This window comes from Balaenoptera acutorostrata, chromosome 13 (assembly GCF_949987535.1).
Source record: "Balaenoptera acutorostrata chromosome 13, mBalAcu1.1, whole genome shotgun sequence".
Taxonomy (NCBI): domain Eukaryota; kingdom Metazoa; phylum Chordata; class Mammalia; order Artiodactyla; family Balaenopteridae; genus Balaenoptera; species Balaenoptera acutorostrata.
The window spans coordinates 42,275,763-42,301,539 of NC_080076.1; the positions used below are offsets into that span (position 1 = coordinate 42,275,763).

Sequence of the window (25,777 nt, forward strand, 5' to 3'; positions counted from 1 at the left end):
TATGTTGAGAGCCTTAACAGCCTTAGGCCTCTGATGCTACTTGAGACCTCTCAGCGCCCACTGCACTGAAACTTCACATCAGAGCAGATTTTTCAAACTGTTCTTGTTTTAGCAAGATTTGTCCCCCTTCCCTAAATCATTTCCTCACTCTTTCCCTTCAATCCCTTAAGGCTACATGGGACACAGTTTGAAAAAATGGATGCTCTAGGGCCCCACCTGGAACCGCTGGCCTCTCCAAGTCTCTCCCTTCAGCTATTAACTCACCTCTTGGCTTACTGCTCAGTGCTTCTCTCATCCTTCCGCTGCTCACGTCCTTCTCAGTCTGTCCCACTCAACACCCTGATGCCCCCAGGCCATTATAAAGCTTCTATCAATACATCGTCTTGTCTCAACAGGGGCCCCATCTACCAGACTTAAATCCGGCTCTTCCCCAGAGCCCACTAACCTCACAACCCTCAACAACTTTCATTCTCTGTCTCCCAGGAGGTAACGATGCTCTCTCATAGCTCTACATTGTTACTTTCAGACCATTTCTCCTTTACTTCGTACTTCTGTTCTTTGTATGAAAGCTACTCCTTTTCTTTGATGCTCATGCTACTAGTGGTTTTCCAAAACTGTATTAACCTTAGAATCCTCTTCAAGGATAATCCTTTTCTTCTGGTTGATACCACACTGTCTCATCTGCTGAGAATTGGCTCTTTCAAGTATTACTTCATTCCTTTATATTTTAAACCTCTCTCTCAACATACATAAAAAATACATACATACATAGAGAACCAACTTTGGCTCCATTCCCTTCTTTTAAACTACTGTACTATCTATCTCTTTGTGTGGAAGCTTCCTAAAAGGATAAGCTACACATCAGTAATAGCAAATCCACTGCCACTGAAATGGCACTTGCTAGGGTCACAAGAAACCCCCTGTTGGGAAACACATCAGAACCACTTCTTCATCTCAGGTAAAATCTCTGAACAAACATCACTCCTGGATTTCCATGACCCCACTCCCTCTGGCTTCTCCTCCTACTCTGACTTCCAGAAGCCTTATTTCCCTTTGCTGACCCTCCATGATCCTCTCCAACACTGGCCTGTCTCTTCCAACATCCACACACTGCTGGGGCCCACACTGCCGCCCCCGTGCTCTACCCCAGCCACCCTCTGCTGCCGAACATCCCTCCCAACACCTCAACGTGAAATGCTCCAAACGCGACTCATCCTTCTGCCTTCTCACCAAAGCCACTCCGCCTCTGGGGGCCCCACGTCGTATCAATTCATCCAAAGAGGAAGACCTGAGAGTCATCTTCGACTTTTCACTTTCCGTTATTACCTACATTCAGTGACTCCCCATGCTATGTAAATGCCACTATTTACAAACTTCTCATACATTTTATTTCCTCCCATCTCCAGTGTCATTTTAGTGTAGGCCCCAAGAACTTCTCCAAACCTTCCCAGCGGCTTCACAACCAGTCTCTGCTGTCTCATTCCCTGCTAGTATTGGGTGGGCCAAAAAGTTTGTTTGGTTTTTCCCATACGATGGCTCTGGTAGCGCTTAGTTGTCTTTAACTTCATTTGAAACATTTTTGTTAGATTGTACTGTGACAGCTGTCATATCAGCATGCATTAAAAAAAAAAAAATTGGTGAATTTTTGTGTAGCCATTTTAATACTGAGGACGGAAGAAAAAAAGCAACATTTTCGGCATGTTATGCTTTATTATTACAAGAAAGGTAAAAATGCAACTGAAACACAAAAAAATATTTGTGCAGTGTATGGAGAAGGTGCTGTGACTGATCGAACGTGTCAAAAGTGGTCTGCGAAGTTTTGTGCTGGACGATGCTCCAAGGTCGGGGAGACCAGCTGAAGCTGACAGGGATCAAATCGAGACATTAACTGAGAACAATCAATGTTATATCACATGGGAGACAGCCAACATACTCAAAGTATCCAAATCAAGCGCTGAAATCATTTGCACCAGCTTGGTTATGTAAATCGCTTTGATGTTTGGGTTCCATGTAAATTAAGCGAAAAAAAACCTTCTTGACCGTATTTCTGCATGAGATTCTCTGCTGAAACGTAACGAAATGTTCCGTTTTGAAAACAAATTGTGACAGACGATGAAAAGTGGATACTGTACAATAATGTGGAATGGAAGAGATCGTGGGGCAAGTGAATGAACCACCACCAATCACACCGAAGGCTGGTCTTCATCCAAAGGTGATGTTGTGTATATGGTGGGATTGGAAGGGAGTCCTCTATTATGAGCCCCTTCCAGAAACCAAATGATTAATTCCAACAAGTACTGCTCCCAATTAGACCAACTGAAAGCAGCACTCGACGAAAGGGTCCAGAATTAGTCAAAAGAAAATGCATAATCTTCCATCAGGATTAACGCAAAACCACACGTTTCTTTGATGACCAGGCAAAAACTGTTACAGCTTGGCTGGGAAGTTCTGATTAATCCGCCATATTCACCAGACACTGCACCTTCAGATTTCCATTTATTTCGGTCTTTACAAAAGTCTCTTAATGGAAAAGATTTCAATCCCCTGGAAGACTGTAAAAGGCACCTGAAACACTTCTTTGCTCAGAAAGATAAGTTTTAGGAAGATGGAATTATGAAGTTGCCTGAAAAATGGCAGAAGTTAGTGGTACAAAACTGTGAATATGTTGTTCAATAAAGTTCTTGGTGAAAATGAAAAATGTGTCTTTTATTTTTATTTAAAAACCGAAGGAACTCGTCTTTTAAACACCAAGCCAATACATCAGCCACGTGACCACCAAACTTCCTTCTGAAAGTCTGGATCCCATCAAGTTACTTATTCCCTTGTTTAAAATCCTTCAGTGGGACTTCTCTGGTGGTCCAGTGGTAAACAATCTGCCTTACAATGCAGGCGACAAGGGTTCCATCCCTGGTCAGGGAACTAAGATCCCACATGCTGCAAGACAACTAAGCCTGCATGCCACAACTACTGAGCTCGCGGGCCTCAACTAGAGAGCCTGCATGCCACAAACTACAGAGCCCACGCGCCTTGGAGCCTGCGCACCACAACTAGAGAGAAGCCCGTGCGCCGCAACAAAGAGCCCGTGTGAAGCAACAAAAGATCCCGCGTGCCGCAACTAAGACCTGACGCAGCCAAAAAAATCCTTCAATGTCATGCCTCACCTACAGGATTTAGACCAAAACCCTTAGCATGTCATAAAAGGCCTCCTGTAATGTGGCCTCTGCTAACCTCCCAGCTTCATCCCGTGCTCTTTCCTCACATTCTCCTATCCATCAACTCTGTCTCTCACTTGCTTATCTTGCACATGCTTCTCTCCTTTGCTTGGAAGGTATTCCCCTCACCCATCAAACCTAACAAACACCTGTTCACCCTGATACTACAGCTTGAGCGTTACACTTCCTTGCTGCACCTTCTCAGATGCCCCACGGTGTTCCTTCCTCCTGCTCTCATGCACATCTCTAGTAGGCTATCTAGCATATCACTATTTTACCATATTCTTTCCCTCCTGTTGGATTGGGATTCCCCAAAGGGAGGAACTTTTTTGTATTGTTGAAGTGTATGTCACTAGCACGTAGCACACTGCCCAGCACATATCAGAGTTTAAAAAACACTCACTAAGTGTGTCTTCACCTACTACAGCAGTCCCAGTCTTTCTTACTTCTCATGCCTTTGCATTTAAGACAGAACACCATGAGCTCCCTCTATAAATGGCAATGAATTAAGGTGGAGTGAGGGGAAAGTTAATCTGTTCCATTTGGGAAAAGAATTATGCTAGTTTCTTACTGGTGAATGGCAATACCTTTGATTTGATTTAAATGTTGACAGAGTTATAGCTCTAACAACAGTTAAGGAGGTAGTGTCTTGTCACCCAACAAACTTACTAAACAGCAGGGCCATAAAGGAAACCAGGAAAGTCAACAAATTAGTAGGCAAAAAAATTATGGGGAAGGTGAAAATTAAAAAGTCAGGGGTTAGCCTAGGTATTACTAAAGTCCAGTGTTAGCAACTGAGCCTAATTTGAGGCAGATTTCCCATGAAATAAACAGAACTGGTTACACAATCCCATCTGTAAAAATTACAATAAGTAGGCACACTTACCAGTACAAATAAATAATTTTAGATTATAAATTTTAAGGGACCAGGTGCTTTCATTATAAAAGTGCAAGATATTTAAATGTGGCTATATATTCAAATAAAGCAGTAATCATTTACATATAATTCCTAAAAATAGAATTACTGTTTAGCCAGATATTCTATAACTAATCACAGAGAGTTCAGAGGGCAGAATAGCTGAATTACTGATTCACAATGCAAAGTCATTTTCATTTTGTTAAAAAAATAAATAAAAGGCAGCATTTGTTTTTTAGTTTAAACACAGAGTCTAAAACTGAATTTTTCAGGTGTCCTCTGTCAAAAACGTCAGTACTTCCAAACTAGATGCTTCATATTTGTGTTTCCTTCCTTTTCCATATCAGATACTGCAGTGTTCTCACTGCAGCCCTGATTTTATAGCCTGATCTTTTCATAAGTTCTCTCTAAAAGTGCTAACTGGAGCTATCTACAGCATTAACAAAACAAACTCACCAGACCACATCTACCTAAAATGACTTCTTCCCTTAGGACTGAGATGGGAAGGCTGGAGAACTCTCTCATACTTGATAATGCAATTTTAACGCTCCACTCAGCATTATGACACTAGACTAATCTCCTGTACAATTTTGGTAGTTCCAGCTATGAGATTCCCTACAGTATTTGGTAATATAACTTCCAGAAAATTAACTACATCTAACATTGAACAAACAAATTGACTTTAGCAATTCTATACAGGATACTTTAATACTTTTAACTGTTAGAAGAACCCACTGGAGAACTGATGGAACTATGATCATCATCTATAGGAAGTCAGGGATTACTATTAATCTAAAAATGTTAAAATTTTATAGTTTCCAAATTAGTTAGTACAAACAAGTGACATATATATCAAAACAGGTCCACTATTATAAAATGTCACTCACCATCCCCAGCAGGAAGTCCTCTCTCTTTTTTTTCATCACATTTGTTGCATTCACTGAAGTAAAGCAGCAGGAACATATCCAAGAGTACCCAAATCAAGGAGGTGGCTAGGACCACCTTGCAATATGCAAATTTTCTCATGGCACTTTAAGTCAAATGCAAAATTTTAAAATATATATATATATAAATATACAAAGATCATGAAAATTATTCCAATCCAGTTTCATCAGAAATCACGTTCATAACCTATAGAAAGAAAAAGAAAAAAGATTAACTTAAAAATTCAGAACCTAAAAAAGAACCAATGGATTAATTCAATATGAATATGAAATTCGAAGAATAAGTTTTAAAATCAGACTTGAAAGAATACATGTAAAATATATAAAAATAGTAACAAGAACATGCAAATAACTCCTACAAATCAATATACACAATCCAATAGAAAAATGGGTAAAGGACGTAAATAAGCACTTTGCAGAAAGGAAACCTGAATAGCCAATAAACAAGTGAAAAGGTGCTCGATTCATTACAATGAGGAAAATTCAAATTAAAACAGTGAGCTACTATCTTATATCCATCAAACACATGGGGCTGAACTGCCTTCTATTCAAGTGCCGTATTAAACACTAAAGCAAAAGCTAAGCCATTAACTGCCCCAGGAGTTTAAGAAACCAGTAATTCCCAGTCCATTTTAACCACTCACATTCAGTTCCCAGGGTCCAAGGATTTATATGAGTTCTCCTAGTACTTTTCTAGAGCAGTTTAATTGGAATGATACTTATCCCTCTGTCCCACTGAATCCCATTCTAAAAATGCTAGTCACCAGCCGTTCAGAAACAAGACTCATGGAAAGTATAACAGAAAAGAAAAGGGTATCGGAAGATCTGAGCCCTAGTCCTGGCTCTGACAGTAATTTTACAGACTTCCCTGATGTTTAGTTTCTATCCACCCCCCCCACCCCCAATCTGTTAAAATATCATGAGAAAATGACTGGAAGAACTGTCCTTTGGGATAGCTAGACCAGAAACACTTCTGGCACATACGGCACTCATCTGGGGGAGCTCTGGAGCAGTCCGAGGGACCTCAGAGAGGTAAGGAGTCATCCCACCGAGCCGCTGACACCAAGGCTCAAAGGTCTGTGTCACTGCTGATCAGGAGACAGATGAGCCAAGTGCATTCAGGGGAGTGGATGGAGGAAACACACACTGGGCACAGGTGAAAGCCAATGAGCAGATGCTCTGAAGGGCTGGGCTGATGGGCAGCATAGCAGCTTCTTACAAGGGCAGTTTTATGTAGCATGTTCCATGGTGGGCAGTAGAGATGTCTCTACCTAAACAATCCAGGGCAGGCCAGAGAGTTTATTTATGAAAAAGATACAACAGTTCTTTCCTACTTCACAAGGTGGCTAAACAGCAACCTGAAAAGCACCCCAAAATACCAAGTAATACTTATAAATGTAAAGTATTATTTCTGTTCATCTCTCTGGGGACTTTGATCTCTTGCCTATTGGCCTCCTTTCATCAAACCAACACTCCCTGACTGCTCAGTGAGAACAGGGATGCTACTGTCATATTCTTGCCTCAAAATCATACTTACTCAATATCTGTCACATGCAGTGAGCAACAACTGACATCTGTGGTGACCAGGGTGAGGGGAAGAGCAAAAGCATTATAATGCACAGTGTCACGGAGCAACAGTTCTCTCCAGGGAAGCGAGATACAGATTATATATGTATATATTTCAAGCCACTTTACATGAAAGGCTACCTCTTTTGGTCACTGGCAAAGCAAGCAGTCGAACTGCCAGAGCAATAGCTGGGATTCAAATGTAGTTTTGTGTTCTCTAAAATCTGCTGATTGTTATTTTTTTCAATGCTTACAGCCCAGAACACTTAAATGTAAATCTTTATAACTCTGTACTCATTCCTATTTAATTTTTCCAAGGCAGCAAAATTAGATTCTAAAACTGAAGATGAAATGCAGTGGGTGTGTGTGTGTATTTGGGAGAGCGGTACAGAGAAAGCAGGAGGTGTAGAGAGAAAGGAGGATAAAGGAGAGGCAAACATCTTTGAGACCTTGAGTTATGCAGAGATTCCTTAGATGGTAACAATAAAATGCACAAATCATTTAAAAAGATTGATAAGTTGGACTTTATAATTAAAATCTGCTCCTCAAAAGACAGTTAAAAAAATAAAAAACAAGTCACATATTGGGAGAAAATATTTACAAATTACGTATCTGATAATTACTTGTATCCAGACCATATAAAGAACTCTCTAAATACAATTTTTAAAAATCCTGATCCAATACAATGGGCAAAAGGTTTGAACTGCTGCTTTACCAAAACAGTGATACAGGTGGCAAAAGAGCACAAGAAAAGATGTTCAACATCATTAGCTATTAGGGAACTGCACGTTAAGACCACAATGAAACACCACTATGCACCAATATAAACAGTGAAAGGAAAAAAGAAAACTACCAAGTGCTATCAAGGAACTGCTGCAACTGGACCTCTAATACATTGCCAGTGGAATGCACAATGGTACAGTCTCTCTGGAAAACAGTTTGGCAGTTTCTTCCCACAAGAATCTGCAATTCCATTCCTAGCTATTTACTTAAGAGAAAGGAAAACATACGTCTACACAAAGGCTTGTACACAAATCTTTATAGCAGCTTAATCATAATCATCAAAATCTGGAAACAATCCAAATGTCCATCACCTGGTGAATGGATAAACAAATTGTGGTACACCAAACAGTGAAATACTACTACCCAGAAATCCAGCAATTAAAAAGAACTCTTGATATATATGCAATAATACTGATGAATCTCAAAAGCTTTATGCTAAGTGAAAGTGGTCAGTCACAAAAGGCTGCATACTGTATACTGTATGATTCCATTTATATGAGACAAATCAGATCAGTGGTTGCCAGGGGCTGTGGAAAAGTAGAGGACTGCTCTCAAAGGGCCGTGAAGGAACTTGTGATAATGAAAACATTCCATCTCTTTCTTGTGGTGGCGGCGGTCATTTTGTCCAAACTGGTACAACTACACCTAAAAGGGTGAATTTTACTGTACACAGATAAATACAGGGGAGGTGAGGATCCTTCAAAGAAACAATTCCAATTTTAGGAGAAAAACTGTTGTGTATTTCTTCAAGTGATACATACCAGAATTTATCTTGGAAATTATTAAAAGCTCAGAGTTTTTGTCTCAACCACAATAGATTAAAACCTTCCATGTGAAATGCATTTAACTCATTATTTTAGAAGGTATAAAATCTGAATTAATGTCAAAGTACAGTGATCAATTATATCAGTAAACTTCTGGTTCTATCCTACGTGTCATATGTCAAGTTTTTCCAAAGGTTGATCAGTATTTTCTAGGGCTAAATAATTATTTTCTCTTACTCCATATACTTCTAGCCAAGGCTCTCCAGAAATTTCAAGCCTAAAAAGAGAGTCTCAGCTCAAAAGCAGCTTTGGAGAAAACAGAAGCATCATTCTCTTGGACCTAAAACTTCAGTCTTCTGAGTATGTTAAGGTGCTTATCTCCCCTCTCCCAAGAACACTGAATTCTCAGGCACCTACACCTAGAATCACTAATTTTGCACTGTACTGACCAGGCAAAGGTATGATATGAGACCCTTCAATAGATCTATTCATTTAATTCGTAGCTGAAATTTCTGCCAGAAAAACTAAAAAGACTTAAAAAATGATATTTATCCTCTAACATTGTAAAGAGAAGCAAGATTATTTTATTTACTAATTATATATTCCATTTGCTCTGTTTCTCAGAACTATAATGAAACCTATTCATTCACTTATTATTATTTCATACATTCAAAACACACAAACTCAGTAAATGTAGGGAATGTGTCAAATGCAAGGAATACAAACATGAACAAAACATTCCTTCCCTTACGAAGTTTAGAGTTGGCTCCAGGAAAGCAGGCATTAGTCGAACACTCACATAAATGTAAAATTTCAATCGTGATAACTGTTTTGGGGGGAGGTACACAGCACTATACACATCTGTAACAGAGATCTGACTTTGTCAAAAAAGGCTTCCCTGAGGAAAACATGATTTGAAGAGAAAATGAGCATTTGGGGCAGTGAGTAGCAAGGATTCTATAGCAGGAAGGAGCCCAACACTCAAAGGCCAGTGGATCAAAGACAAAAGAGGTGAAAACTGTGATTGCGACAAAGCTGGAGCTGGATAAAAGTGGGCAGATTCAAGAGGTATTAAGGGACAAACTCAATGTGATTTAAGGATGAGTCAGGTGGGGGTAAAGAGGAGGAAATCCTGGCCTATACAAGTGGATGCAGAGTGTTGCCAGTCATAGAAACAGGGACCGGTAAAAGAGGACCAATTTTTGGAAAGGAGGAAAAGATGGGAAGAAATGTAAGTTTGACTTTGGACATGCTGAGTATGAGGTACTTCTGATACCCTCAAAGAGATGTTAACCACAGCTGAGGACACAAAAGTTTGAGGCTCAAAGTGGGGTTCTCTGTATATCTCTGTAAAGATATACAGATAGAAGCCCCTGCTCTTGTGCAACTTTGTAGGGGCAGACAGACTAAAAAAAAAATCAATACATGAAATAATTTTTGTGGAGTGTAATTTCCCTCCTAAAGTGTGGGCTGGACTTAGGGACTTGCTTCTAACCAATAGAATATGGTGGAAGTAATGATGTGTGATTTCAAGACTAGTCATAAAGCACAGTTCTTCCCAGCTCTCTCTCAGATCACACACTCTGGGGAAAGCCAGCACCGTGTCAGAAGGACACTCAAGCATCCCTATAAAGAGGTCCATGTGCTGAGAAACTGAAACCTCCTGCCAACAGAGTACTCTCTTGCGAGGCATGGAAGTGAACCATTTTGGAAGCAGACCCAGTCAAGCCTTCATCTTGACTGTAACATCATATAAGATCCTGAGTCAATACCACCTTGCTAAGCTACTCCTGCATTCCTGACCCAAAGAAAACATGAGATAATAAATGTTTATTGTTTAAAGCCATTAAGTTTTGAGGCAGTTAGGTAGTTCATTACTCATCAATAGAGAACTTCAACAGAAAACTAGGACTAGAAAGGAAATTCTTTAACTTATAGCAAACTTATTTAATGATGGGATTCCTGATGCATTTCTGTAACATTGTAAATAAGAAAAGTTATGCATCCTCACTCCAATCTGATATTGTACTGGAGGTCTAAACAATAAGACAAGAAAAGGAATAAGAATTAGGGGATTAAAAAGAGACAAAATCATCTGCAGATAGCATGTCTTCTATATAGAAACTCTAAAAGAAATCAATAAATAAACCATTAGAGCTAATTCATTATTTCATCAAGGTTGCTGAATACAAAGGTGAACATATAACATCAATCATGCTTCTTCATGATAATAACTAATTAGAATATATAAAGGAAAACAAATCACATTCAAAGCAGCTATAAAAACGCTAAGGTATTTGGAAATAAACTTAACAAAATATGTGCAAGACATGGAGAAAATTGTGGAGCTTTGTCGAAGGACATAAAAGAACACCTGACTAATGGATAGATGTACCATGTTCACGAAAAACAAACAAGCAACTTCTTCCCTAAATTAATTTAATTCTAATCAAAACACAAATGAAACCTCTAGGGACTGGATTTATTATAAAGCAGAAGTATCTACAGCCATGAGGTACCCCAAAACAAACCTAAACATGTGTGGAAAATTGGAAAGGTGCTACTATAAATCAGAGCAGAAAACTGATAAAGGAACAAACAGCTTTCCAAATGGTAAAAAATAAATTTAGATCCTACCATATACCAATAACAAAAGTAAATCTATGAATAGATAATAACTGAAGCCAAAGTTGTCAAAACAAAGTAGCAGCTATTCTGGCCTATTACATTTCTGCCACTGTCTTTGAGTTGTCCAGTGATTATTAATTAAAACAACACTGAAAAGGCCCATTCACTAGTTTAAAAAATGTACCAATTTTGGGCTTCCCTGGTGGCGCAGTGGTTGAGAATCTGCCTGCCGATGCAGGGGACACGGGTTCGAGCCCTGGTCCAGGAAGATCCCACATGCCACGGAGCAACTAGGCCCGTGAGCCACAACTACTGAGCCTGTGCATCTGGAGCCTGTGCTCCGCAACAAGAGAGGCCACGATAGTGAGAGGCCCGTGCACCGTGATGAAGAGTGGCCCCCACTTGCCACAACTAGAGAAAGCCCTCACACAGAAACGAAGACCCAACACAGCCAAAAATAAATAAATAATAATTTTTTAAAAAAACCTCACATTATTAAAAAATAAAAAAGTACCAATTTTTAGGTATTAGCACATGTAACAAAATGATGCCCACATTCAATATAAATTTGGATATTCTCTTTTCTTAATTATTTCCCAGGTGTTACCCCAAGTTTAGAGGTTGGTGGAACAAGCTAATCATTTGGGGTATCCAAAGTACAGACTCCTATAAAATTTACTGGCTGAAATGTTTTAATTTAGAGCATTCAGTGTTTGGTATCTTAAGTGGAATGTCAGTTTCCAAGGTGATAAACAGACTTAGCTTCTAGCAATACCTTTAAAAGTGAATATTTTTCCTAGTTACAAAGTAATATATGCTCAACACAAAGAACTTGGCAAACACAGAGGAGTAAAATAAAAGATACAAAGCCATCTATAAACCCCCATCCCAGCTAAACACTATTACCAGTGGGATAAGTGCCCTCCCAGTCATTCAGAATAGCTCATAGATATGTCGTTTTAAAGCAAGTTTGTAATGTCTATTTTGACTCAAACATTTTAATGTCTTAAATGTCCCTATCAGGGGGAAAAGAATGGAATGGCTGTGACTATAAAGGGGTAGCAGGAGAGACCTTTGTCATAATGCTGTTGTGATTTTTTTTAATTACAGTAATACGCTCAACAGACATTTCTAACCTCTCTTTCCACCCCAACCACTGAGTAGCCTGTCTTAGGCAACAAATGTCTTAATGGTCACTTCAAAATAGCCCTGATATCCACAAAGCTATGTCAAAATGCCACATATTGTTTTATACTTAAAGAACAAACATAAAATAGACGCAAACCGAGATGGCTTCCTGGCTCATGATTCTGACTTGTGCTCTCCCCACCCTCCCCCAAGGATTTCTTCTGGTAACAGACCTAGCCCCCTGGCCACAGGATAGCCAAATGACCTGGCCAGGCCAACCACAGGACCTCACCCCTTGGCTTCCCGAGTCACAGAGCTGGAAGCCTGTGCTCATCTAGCACTGCAGTCAGCTACACTGCCCAACATGTAGAGAAAGCTGACCTGCAGTCCAAGAGGATGAGCCCAGAGGCACACAGGACGAGAGGCAAAGGTGACGGAGTCCCTGACTCTACTTTGGCTTTTGTGAACACCCAGGAATCCTTCTATTAATCCCCTTTTCTGTTTATGACAGTTTGAATTGGGTTCCTAACACACATCTGGGATGGCCACTGGGGGGATGGGGGGGTAGGGGACAGAGGAGACCTACAGGTAAAAATCAAACAGGTTCTGGTCCACTGGTGAGGTTCCCCTCTACTACTCATAAACAATTATACATTATGAGGCAGACTACACTATTTGAAAAGATACTTTTTAATGCCCCAAATCACAAAAACATATCAAATATCAAAAGTAGGTATAGGGCTTCCCTGGTGGTGCAGTGGTTGAGAATCTGCCTGCTAATGCAGGGGACACGGGTTCGAGCCCTGGTCTGGGAAGATCCCACATGCCACGGAGCAACTAGGCCCGTGAGCCACAACTACTAAGCCTGCGCATCTGGAGCCTGTGCTCCACAAGAGAGGCCGAGATAGTGAAGAGGCCCGCGCACCGCGATGAAGGGTGGCCCCCGCTTGCCGCAACTGGAGGAAGCCCTCGCACAGAAACGAAGACCCAACACAGCCAAAAATAAATATAATAAATAAATAAATAAAAGATTACTATAAAAAAAAAAAGTAAAAAAAAAAAAGTAGGTATAAAACAAATCACAGATACAAAGGATCACAACACAAAATACACATGTATCCACCACTCAGTTTAAGAATAAGAACATCACCTTTAAAGTTCCCTCTCCAATACCATCTCTTCCCTAGCTCCTCAAAGACCACCTCCATTCTGAACTTAACATTCTTTCTTTTCCTGATAGTTTTACCTCACTGTTATCCTTAAAAATGCCTTGTTTACATTTTCTGTTTCTGAACTGCTTATAAATGGAAAAATCTGAGACCTGCTTTTCTTCTAACACTGCGTTCCTGAGAACCATCCATTTGTTGTGTGTAGTTGCAGTCAGTTCATTTTCACTACTGTCTAATATTCAATTGGCTTATATAATTATACACTATAAGGCTTACCACACTTTACCCCTTCTACCCTTAATGAACATGTGGTTATTTCTAGGTTTCTGTTATTACAAGCAGTACTGCTATGAATATTCCTGAACACATTTTCTGGAACAAACGTGCCAGGGGTCAGCAAACTTCTTCTGCAAAGGGCCAGATTGTAAACATTTTAGGCTTTGCGGGACATAAGATCTCTACTGCAACCACTCAAATCTGGTGTTGTACCACAAAAGCAGCCATAAGTGATATGTAACCAAGTAAGTGTGACAGTATTCCAAAAGAACTTTATTTATGGACACTGAAATTTGAATCTCATGTAATTTTCATATTACAAATTATGAAATATTATTTTTATTTTTTTAACCATTTAAAGATGTTAAAGACCTTTCTTAATTCATGAGTTGTCACACCAACCCTGATCTAGAGTACATACCTAGAGGAATTAGGTCATAGGGTATACATATTTTTAATATGACTAATATGGCAAATTTGTTTTCCCAGGTGTTTGAAACAAATTAGAAAGAAAAATGAGAGCTCTGGATGCGTTATAACCTTGGCAACAGCTATTGATGTCAAACTATTTTATTTTTTTACAATCTGGTAAGTGTGTAGTTGTTACCTTAATGTAGTTTTAATCTGCATTTTCCCACCATCTCTGACATTACTGGTCATTCCATTTCCTCTTCTCTAATGGACCTACTGAAGTTTAGTCCATTATTCTATTGGGTGGGGTCGTTTTGTCTTTTTCCTATTAGTTTGTGAAGATCTTTATACAGTCTAGATTCTAATCCATGTCAGTTACATGTACTACAAGTAACTTTTCCAGTTTATAGCTTATCTTCTTAACAAGAGGTGTCTTTTATTATTTTTTTTCTTTTTGACTGTGCCACACAGTTTGCGGGATCCTAGTTCCCCAACCAGGGATTGAACCCGGGCCCTAAGCAATGAGAGCTCGGAGTTCTAATCACTGGACTGCCAGGGAATTCCCAAGAAGTGTCTTTTATAGTTTGCATTTTCTATGTCTTAAGAAACTCTTCTCTATCTAGAGATCATTAAAAATAATGTTTTAATGTCTAAAAATTTTAAAGTTTTACCTTTCCAGTTTAAGTAGAGATTCAATGTCATCTTCTTCCATGTGGATAACCAATTGTCCCAGTACTATTTGGGAAAGTTCATCCCCTCCCTAGAAGTGTGCAACGCCAACTTTGTTATAAACCAGGTTTCTGAGGTTCTATGTTCTGTTCCATTGGTCTGTCTATCCCTACACCACATGGCTGTCTTAATTATTACAGCTTTATAATAATTTTTGATACACAGTAAAGCAAGTATTCTCACCTTTCACTACTTGAGGAGGGCCTTGGCTACTTCTGACCCACTGGCCTTCCTTAGCTATGACCACCATTTAATTACTTAAAATGATATTCCATCTACTGCAAAAGAAATCTAGTAGTTAAAAGTGCTTACATGTCTATGGTAGAACAATTCTACTGTTCTGAAAAAATAAACCAATTACAAATTCATAAAGGTCATAAAGAAAGAAGTTGGAGATGAAAAGAGGAATTCAAGAGAAGTCTAAAAGAAAAGCTCTAAAAATGCTTTTCAAAATGACAGCACTATTAAAATAAATGCACAGCACCTAACCTTTATGTCTACTATATTGTTATCCTTAAAAAAATGGCTTCAGTATTTTAGAGTCATAATCCTTCCATGCTGTCTGGATATTTATTGAGTCTTAGCCAACTACGTTCTTGATACCATGTCAGACACTGTCGATGGCAGGAGCATGAAGGCAGTGATCCACACCACAGAAGCTGTTATCACACTGTTAAATACCAGTGCAAGAGACACGCCATTCACATTACAAAAGAGAAACATCAACTCAGGAAACCTGGCAGGAAAAAGACATCCAGATAGGGAAGTTTCTAAATAGGTTTTATCAGGCAGTGTAAGATACTAAACTTTTCTGCAACAAGGTTTTCTTTAAATTTTTTTCTATAGTTGTTTTGTTTCTGTCTCTCCTTTAGCTAAATCCCTTTAAGGGCTTCCCGATGTCCTGTTATTTTGTTCTAAAGAACACTATCTGCAAGACCCATAGGGAGAGTCCGCACTTAAGAAATTCCATGGTCAAATAAGTTAGGGAAATGTTACATACTCCATTCGCTGTACATCATTGCACCAAACGTTCTGTGAAGTCCTGCAATAAGGAAAGCTATGTAAGTTTGTTAACTCAGAACTTCTCATATTCAGGCATGGAACCTTCCCCATCTACTTTGTCTTTCTTTTTTGCATAACACAAACCAGGTTTCAAAGAGCAATAAATAAACTAGCAAAGATTGGTTTCAAATCCTGGAACCAGGCAATTTTTAAATTATGGGTTATTTTCTTTCTGCAAAACTATTATTTCTGTAAATCTGCAAATTGCATAAAAAAGAGATCCCATTGTGTTTAAAAGCTTCTCACAAGGCAGACCTTCAGAGAGAGAGAAGGTTAATTTTGTAATACCTTGATTCAACTAATTTAAGTTCATATTTCTGTACTGTTCTTTAACATAACATATACCTGTATATAATACAAGTAATTGTGGACAAAAATGGGAAATCCAACAGTCACCATTATATAAAACCCTAAAAGAAAAGAATCTACAAACCTCCCCTCAGATAAGTGAAATTTGTAAACTATTTCTATTATCGATTATTTTTTCTAAGTATAGAGTATCATATTATAAAAATATATCATCATTAAATTTTGCATTCAACAAATGCAGCATTATTTCATGTAGAAGTCTGAGAGGAAGGAGTTAACAAAGAGTCCTACCCAGTCCTTGCTAAACCCTGGGGGATGCCTACAGCCATGGCAATGACCCCTGGCCAAACTCTGAGAACTAAACTCCTGGAATGTTCACAGTCACTGGTTAAGGATGTTAGAGGTGATGAGTCAGGATGTACCAGGCTGTCAGCATTGTTTAAAGTAATCATCAAGATTTATGATGTGCACCTGGTATCTGGTCTGGGGCCCTAAGTTTCAGTTGCCATGGCTGGCCACATGGCAGTAGTATGCCTATGTAACCAGCTTCCTATAAGAACTCTGGACTGGAATACTCACGGGCTTCCCTGTCTGACACATCTTGTACGTGTCTCTATCTCTCACAGCTAGAGGGGAAATCATGTCCCTGTGATCCTCACAGAGGGGAGATTTAGAAGTCCGTGCCTGATCTCTCTAGCAATCACCTATATATATCTTCTTCCTGCTGTTCTTGCACTGTAGCCTTTGCTGTAATAAAAACTTAGCCATGAGTACAACATTATGTTGAGTTGTGTCAGTCCTTCCAGCAAATCAAACTAGTGGGCAGTCATGGGACCCTCAAAACAAACACCACTAAAGAATTTCGTTTGCCATAATACCTACTTCTCTCATTACTTTTCAGAAGCTAAATGATCATAAGAACAATATCCTTAAATGAATAAATCAGTGTACAGGATAAAAGCTAAGATGTAAAGCTGAGATTACTGTCCTTAGAAAGGCTTGGTTGCAAGGTTAGCCCTTGGCTGGTGTCTGGGAACTTAAAGGATAAACAGTTCCCTACAACGATATAAAACTTACATTAAATGATAAGTGGGCCTCACTGTGCCTAAACTGTTTATACAAACATTATGGTTTATGCAAAACATCTGTTTTCCTTCTGGGAGCCTGAAATTTTGGTACATGCTAGGTGGAAGGTGCCTCCATTACCAGGTCCAATAAAAACACTGGCAGAGTCTAATGAGTTTCCCTGGTTGACAGCACCTCACATGTGTTGTCAAAAGTCATCGTTGGAGGAATTAAGCTCATCCTGTGGGACTCCTCTACTGGGAGAGGATTCTGGGAAGCTAGTGACTAGTCTCCTCCAGACTTCACCCCATGCACTTTTTCCCTTTGCTAATACTGCTGTGTATCCTTTCGCTGCACTAAATCTTAGCCATTATTATGATCGTATGCTGAATCCTATGAGCCCTCCTAGCCAGTCACTAAATCTGGGGTTGGTCTTGGGGACACCCAACACAATCAGCATTTTAAAACAGAAATGAGGGTCTATTAGGCCAAACGCTGAAATTCAAATTTCAATTCCAAAACGTATTAGTTATGTGATCCTAACAATTGTACTTTATTTGCATAAATCTGGGCCTCTTCATTCCTCTGAATGAGAAAAACATACCCACCTTATAGTCCCTGAATTAAATGAAGTAATGCACAACACACTCATAGTAAACACTCAGTAAATATTAAATAGTATTTCTAGAGGCTCTTTCTTAGATGAAATGAAAAATCAGGAACCTTTTATATTTGTACTGATGCAATGAGAATTCAAACGGCCCTCTGGAGTACTGCAAAGAGAAGCTCAGAGACAAACTTTAACCCTCCATCTCCATAACACTGGTGCTATGAGTGCTTTCCAGTCCACATGACAGGATTTATTTCTAAATCTGGTCTTCATTTAGTCTTCAAATTGACCTCCTGAATGAGAAGTGAATGCATGAATACTAACTAGTACTGTGGCTATGCTTGATGGTTATATTTCTCAAATTACTACACTAGGATTTTAGTACAAGCCATTTTCTTGTGTATATGAGGCATAAAGTCCAATGAACATAAGTTCGAACCTACATCACAATAAGAGCAAATCCCAATGTAAAGAGAAGTACAACCCTCAAGTCATTTACTCCCAGCTATCAACTTACCCCAAAGTGGTTTTTCAAATGAATTCATATCCCAAATCCACATGTCCCACATCTCCTGTTGAAAAATAAATTTCCTAAAATCAGTTTATTGCAGAGTAACTCTCTCCTCCCCCCGTGACCTCAGCCACCCTCTTCCACTGGACTAGACACCAGCCACCACCTGAGGACAAGGACCAAGTCTTACCAGCTACTTCCCCAATGCTGAGCACAATACCTGGCACAAACTATGTGTTCAGTTAATGTTTATTACATGAATAAGTGAGCCAATGAATAAAGTATTTCTGAGATCCAACACCAAGCTCAGTGGAAATACTGTAAAAAGTATCTCTCCTTCTCTTAGAAATCTATGAGGATATTAACTTCCCAGGTGGGAAGACCAAGGACACACAGACAGCACCTGTGGCAGATAACTGTTTGTTCCTTATCTCCCACCCCATGTTTTTCACGGCATTAGACCCCTAACTGAATTCAAGTGATCATTCTCTGCTAGACTACCTATTCTTGATTAGTCCAAGTCAACTGTGACTGTTCTACTCCTCTTGCCAGTGTAAGTAACCAAATCTCAACCAATAGGATCTGAGGGGAAATCTATTGGGAAGCGTTCAGGAAAAGTTATGCTCCCTCATAGAGATGCTGAAGGAGAAACTATACTTTTCTGGCTTTGGATATTGTTTGCAGAGCACACTTAGAAGTGCTGCAGCCATCTTGAGGTCATGAGGGAAGCCAACATCAACATGCTAAGGATGACAACATGAAAACATGGAAAGCAAAAGGGACCCTGTTTATCATGGGGCCACTAACAGACTAGCCCTGAAATCTCCTAGGTCTGGACTTCTTGTTACCAGAGGGGATAAAGCCCTATTTGTTTAACTGGGTATTCTGCTACTATAGTCAAAAGCATGCCAATACATCACTCTGCAACCTACAATTATTGATTTAGAAAGGCACATATCCTGTGAAGAAAAAAATGAGATGTAAACCAGTGGAGGATCCAAATTAAGGAATCTACTTTTACAGGAGATTGCATAGGAGCAGAATTTCAGTATAAATTTAACAGCTGCAAAATAGAACCTGGTATATAATATGCCCATTCTTAGCATTATTTAAGCTATCACAGAATCACAAATCCCTAATTCATTCAAACTTCAATAAATACCAAGTATGTACAAGACACAAAACTAAGTAGTTTGATGTACATAAATATGAAGAAGGCTCAGTTTCTGCCCTCAATGAGCTTGTAGTTTAGGAGGACAGATAATAAGTTTTTGTGGCACTTTACAATTTACAAAATGCTTTTCTATCTTTGCAACAGGTGCCAAGCTACAAGGAGCTATAGTGCACAAAGGAGAGAACCTGGTGAAGGAGAATGACGGGAATTGGTTTCAATTAGGAAAAGGCAAAAGGATGTTTCAGGTGGACAAAACAATGCGACCTAAAATAGGGAGGCAGGAAAATCAAGGGACATGTCAGGGACAGCAAACAGAAAAACTGGGAGATACGGTTCAAAGGGTGTGTTCAGAACAGGGGAAATCTTGACTCTCACGCTAAGGAGTTTGAAGAGCAATGGTCACAGGAAGTTTTCCCATGTTTTTAATTTTATCTCTGAATACAAATGACAAATGATTACAACAGAACACTGAGGTTTCAGAAAATGTACATCTTTCCTCCCAACCATGAACTGAGATACAAGGAAATACACCGCCACCATCAGCAGTGGAAAACCCGAGAGATCCTGGGGAGCAGTTTCTGCAAGTAAAGGATCCAGCAGAAACCTCCTCCAGGCCAGAGGCCCATTTTATTTTCTGGCAGAGAGTCCCTAAAGTCTCCAAGGTTTTGTTCTGTATTTTTGCCAGAATACCAACCTTAGCCCTGAGTTCTACAATGCTGCCCTCTTCCCCTCAAATTATCACTCTCTTTTCTTTCCTTTACCACCTTCTATGCAAGTAGTCTTCATTCTCTGTCTCCAATTTCTCAACTTCTCAACTCAGTGTAGTCTGGCTTCACTTAAATGAAACTGTTTGTGATCAAGTCACTCTAATGTCCTAACTACCAAGACAAGTCTCTTTCTCATACTCCTTCTACTTTATGTCTCAGCCTCTTCTTTGCAGAATAGGCAGGCTATAAGTAAAACATAACCTCTTCTTTTCTTGGCTCCAGGGTCATTCCTTGTTCTCCCACTTTTCTGACCATGCTTTGCAGTCTTCTTCTCTGGCTCATCCCACTCTGCCCGGGATCTGTCTGCATGCTGCCTGACACTCTAACAGCCTCGTTGGGAAATCCACCAGTTGTAAAGCATTACCCACCATGTGCTGAAGGGTCCCCCATCTGTAACTTCTTCCTGTGACTCTGGTTAGAATGCAAGCTCCTCCAGCATGAGAATCATGTTTTACATACTTGAGCCCTAAAAATCTTATCAAATGTCTGAAGACAGCAGAAACTCATATATAAAATAGCATCTCCACCCCAAGTCATTCTTTATTTTGTCCTAATGCTTTACTTTCCATTCCAGCACCAAACACTAACTTACAACAAAATATATCATAATTAGTTTATTAATTATCTTGTAAGCTTCATGAGGGCAGAGACCGTATTTTGTTTAATGCTATTACTACAGCACCTAGAAGAGAACTTGGCACATGGTAGAAGAATTCAATAATTATTTGTAAATGAATGAAAATACCAGAAAGCAATGCCATGTAAGAAGGAATAAAGGTAACTGAAATTAAAGCATTTTAAGCTTGCTGTGTTTAGGTATAGAGCAGAGATATTTGATTAATTTTAGACTTTTTAAAATTAAATATTTTTTTAAATTAAAAGGTAACAATTAATTAAGTAAAAACAGTATGTGTAATCAAAAACCAAACTGCAAAAAGGAGAAATAAGAAAACCAATCAATTCGGAATAAAATGGGAAGGAACTTAAAATCATTAAAAAAAACCCAGGGCTTCCCCGGCGGCACAGTGGTTAAGAATCCGCCTGCCACTGCAGAGGACACAGGTTCGAGCCCTGGTCTGGGAAGATCCCACATGTCGCGGAGCAACTAAGCCCATGTGCCACAACTACTGAAGCCCACGCGCCACAACTACTGAAGCCCGCACACCTAGAGCCCATGCTCCGCAACAAGAGAAGCCACCGCAATGAGAAGCCTGCACACAGCAACGAAGACCCAATGCAGCCAAAAAAAAAAAAAAAAAAAAAACCTAATACAAAAAACCCACAAATATAGTAAGCACAAAACAAAATGGTAGAAAAAATTCCCCATACATAAGTAATTTAAATGAAGATAAAAAGATTAAATGTATTCATTAAAAGTTATCAGATTGGATTTTTTAAAATAAAAGCTATATGCTATTTATGATACATACATCAAAAACATAAGGATTCAGAAAAGTTAAAAGTGAAAGCAACCTCACCAAAGACATACAGATGGCAAATAAACATAGGAACAGATGCTGCACATCATACATCATCAGGAAAATACAATTTAAACAACGCGATACCACTACACACCTACTACAATGGCAAAAATCCAGAACACTGACAACACCAAATACTGGTAAGGAACTCTCATCCAACAGAAACTATCATCTATTGCTGGTGAGAATGCAAAATGGTACAGCTGCTTTAGAAGACAATTTGGCAGTTTCTTACAAAACTAAACATATTCTTATCATGCCATCCAGCAATCATGCTCCTTGGTATTCACCCAAAGAAGCTGAAACCTTTTGTTCACATAAAAACGTGCACATGGATGTTTACATAGTAGCTTTATTCATAATTGCAAAAAACTGGAAGCAACTGGGATGTCCCTCAGGTGAATGGATGGACGAACTGTGGTTCATCCAGACAACAGAATATTAGTCACTGTTAAAAAGAAATGAGCTATCAAGCTATATGAAAAGCCATGAAGGAACCTTAAATGCACATTACTGTGAAAAAAGCCAATCTGAAAAGGCTACATACTGTATGATTCCAACTGTATGACATTCTAGAAAAGGCAAAATTATGGAGCAAAAAAAAAAAAAAAAAAAAATCAGTGGTTGCCAGGGATGGCGGCTGAAGGTCAGGATAAATAGAGAATAGGATTTAGGGGGCAGTGAAAATACTCTGTATGATATTATAATGATGGATATGTGCCTTTATATATTGGTCCAAACTCAAAGAATATACACACCTCCAGGAGTAAACCCTTAGGTAATCTATATACTTTGACTGATTATAATGTGTCAATGTAGGTTTATCCTTGGTTTAGAAAAAAAACCCCAAAAAAACCAAATGCACCACTCTGGTGAATGATGCTGATAATGAGGAGGTTATGCATTTGTGGGGGCAGGGGGCATATGGACTGAAATCTCTGTACTTTCCTCTCAATTTTATGGTAAACCTAAAATTGCTTTCAAAAATAAAGGCTTTTTTTTTAAAAAAATGAAAGCACAGAAGATTTACACACATAAAGGTTGAACAGCTTATACTGGACTAACGCTCCCACAAACAACAATCATAAACTCTGGCCGAAAGATAAAAACAACTAAATGCACTGGAGAGCAATCAAAAGGCAGAAACTAGACAGAAGCCAACCCTTGAAAGAGGGGAACTATGCTAGGTGAGATTTGCCTTTATACAAGTGTGTGCCTGAGGGCAGACACCAGCCGAGGGCAGACACGAGCCGAGGGCAGACACCAGCCGACGCTGTGTAGAGAAGCTGAAGTTCAAGAAGGAATTCATAATCATATTTGTTCATGGCATCAAAATATGAAGTCTGGAGCTAAAAGAGCAATAGGAAAGCGAGGGGAGATATCCTAGAAAAGAGGGAACCCCGAAATACGTATATAACCTCCACCACAATCCTTAGGTAAGCCCTGGACCATACAACACGGAAGAGACTCCAGAGGTCCAAAATGAAAGCAACAGCCAGACAGCTGTAAGAACTGAACAAAGAAATCAGCTATTGCCCAGTGCAGGGGAAACAGAGCTTGGAGTTTAAGTCTAGTCAGTTGACTGCCTGCTAGAGCAACAAAGAGTCAATAATCGTTAAGACAAAACAGAATTGCAGGTCACAAAAACATATCCACAATACCCATTTTACAATAAAAACTTACTAGACATGAGAATAAACAGAAAAATGTGACCCACAGTCAAGAAAAAAAAGCAGTCAATACACACCGAACGCAAGATTACTCAGACGTTGGAATTAGTTGACGAGGACTACTATAAATACTATAAAGTGGCTACTATAAATATGTTCAGAAACTTAATAATAAAGAGAGGGAACTCTCATCAGACAAATGAAAACCACAAAAAAGGAACCGTACAGAACCATGTAGAACACAAAGATACAGTCTGAAATGAAAAATTTACTTGGCAGGTTTAAAGCAAATTAGCGACAACAGAATACTGGGTCAGTCACCATAAAGACAGATAAAAAAAACAATAACCTAATCTGAAGATCTGAGTGGAAAGAAAAATATTTTAATAAACAAAGAGCCTCAGTGAGCTCACTGAGCAGAGGTACAAAACCATAAAGTTTAACATAGGTGAAACTGGAGTCCCAAAAAGTAGGGCACAGAGAAAATTACGCAGAAAAGTATACATAAAAATAAGAGCTGAAAATGTCCACAGTTGGTAGAAAACATAAAATTGCAAATCTAAGTTCAGTGAACCCTAAGCAAGATAAATACAAAGAAAATCACAACTAGAGCACATCATATTCAAACTGCTGAAAACTAAAGATTCAGAAAAACTCTTGAAAGCAGCAGAGAGAGAAAAAAGACGTATTAAATACAGAGAAAAAAATGGATGACTTCTCATTACATAAAACAAAGACATTTTCAGATAAAGAAAAAGCCAAAACAACTCATGCCTCACAGACCTGCACTACAAGAAATGCTAACAGAAGTTCTTCAGGCAGAAGGAAAATGACACCAGATGGAAACTCAGATCTGTAAGGAGAAATGAAGAACATCAGGAATGGTAAATATCAGTAAATACAAAAGCCTGTTTTTATTCCCTTCTGATGTCTTAAAAGACACGGTTGATTAAAACAAAATTTATAACTTTGTATTGTACAATTTATTAATATGAAGACATAATATATGACAAAATTAGAGCAAAGGATAGAGGTGGGAGGAAGCTTAACTATATGGTTTCAAGGGACTTAACATTTTATGTGAAGTAATACAACCTAGCACCTATTCATGATATTTATAACAAAAACAAAAGAATGCTAGGAAACTAGAAATAGAATGAATTTTGTTAACCTGATAGAGGATATCTGCCCTAAATCTACAGTAAACAAAATACTTATTGATGAAGTGTTGTAAGCATTCCCTTTGAAGTTAGGAAAAGGACAAAAATGCTTTCTATCACTTTTCCCTTCCAACAATGTACTAGAATTCCTATCCAGAACAGTAAAACAAGAAAAAGTAACAAAAGATTTAAGAATTGGAAAGACGAGAACAGAACAACAACAAAAGAAATGACAGCAAATCCAAGAAAATAAAGACAATTACAACTAATGAGAACTTTTAGCAAGGTTGCTGGATTCAAGATCAACACACAAAACTCAATGAATTCTTGGGCTTCCCTGGTGGCGCAGTGGTTAAGAATCCGCCTGCCAATGCAGGGGACACGGGTTCGAGCCCTGGTCCAGGAAGATCCCATGTGCCGCGGAGCAACTAAGCCTGTGCGCCACAACTACTGAGCCTGCACTCTAGAGCCCGTGAGCCACAACTACTGAGCCCACATGCTACAACTACTGAAGCCCGCATGCCTAGAGCCCGTGCTCTGCAACGAGAAGCCACTGCAATGAGCAGTCTGTGCACCAAAACGAAGAGTAGCCCCTGCTCGCCGCAACTAGAGAAAGCCCGCACGCAGCAACAAAGACCCAATGCAGCCAAAAATAAATAAATAAATAAATAAATAAAGATTTAAAAAACAAAATTCAATGCATTCTTTTGCCAATAATAACTAGAAAAATGCTTAGAAAGACCTTTTAAAAAATGAAGATATAGCATGCTCATACATGGCAGATTTATCATAGTAAAGAAGTAAATTCTCTTCATATTAATCTACATACTTACTACAGTTCCAATCAAAATCTCAATGTAGTCTTCTACAGAACTTTAAAAGCAGATCCTAAAATCATACTGAAGAGCAAAGCCATGAAAACCAGTAAGATTTTGAACAACAATGTGAGGGAACTCTGTCTACCATATATCAATCAAGCTACAGTAATTAAGTCAGTGTGAATCATGGGCAGAGACAGATTAGAAGACCAGTGAAACAGAACAGAGAGTCCAGGATCAGACCTACATGAACATACAAACGACACATGACACAAGTGGCACTACAAATCAGTATGAAAGGGATGGGCTAGTTAATAAATGTTCGCCCATATGTAAAAATAAAATTCCTACCTCACACCACACAAAAAACCAATTCCAGGTGGATTAAAGATTTAAGGATACAAATCTCTAAAACTTTAAAAGAAAATATAGGCAAATATCTTTATGTCCTTGGTTACAGAAGAATCTCGTAAAGAATACTCAAAAAGCACAAACCATAAAAGAAAAAATAAATAATTACTACATGAAAGTTAAAAATTTTAATATAACCAAAGACATCATAGACATTTAAATGATAAGCCAGAGACTAGGGGAAAATATCCACAACAGAAATAATCAGCAAAA

At 38.9% G+C, this 25,777-nt stretch overlaps 1 protein-coding gene across 3 annotated transcripts in view; it reads right to left on the reverse strand.

Moving 5' to 3' along the window:
• The window catches only part of GALNT1 (polypeptide N-acetylgalactosaminyltransferase 1), a 131,462-nt gene that overhangs the window by 68,560 nt on the left and 37,125 nt on the right, over positions 1-25,777 (reverse strand). Inside the window, exons 2-4 of one of the 3 annotated variants that reach the window (XM_057526544.1) lie at positions 18,090-18,144; positions 15,527-15,568; positions 5,016-5,259 (exon numbers count right to left, since the gene is read on the reverse strand). In XM_057526544.1, coding sequence (XP_057382527.1) covers positions 5,016-5,154 — 139 coding nt within the window. In that variant the 5' untranslated portion in view covers positions 5,155-5,259; positions 15,527-15,568; positions 18,090-18,144. The remainder of the gene's footprint in view (positions 1-5,015; positions 5,260-15,526; positions 15,569-18,089; positions 18,145-25,777) is intronic. The other 2 variants (XM_057526542.1, XM_057526543.1) reach the window with 2 other exon arrangements.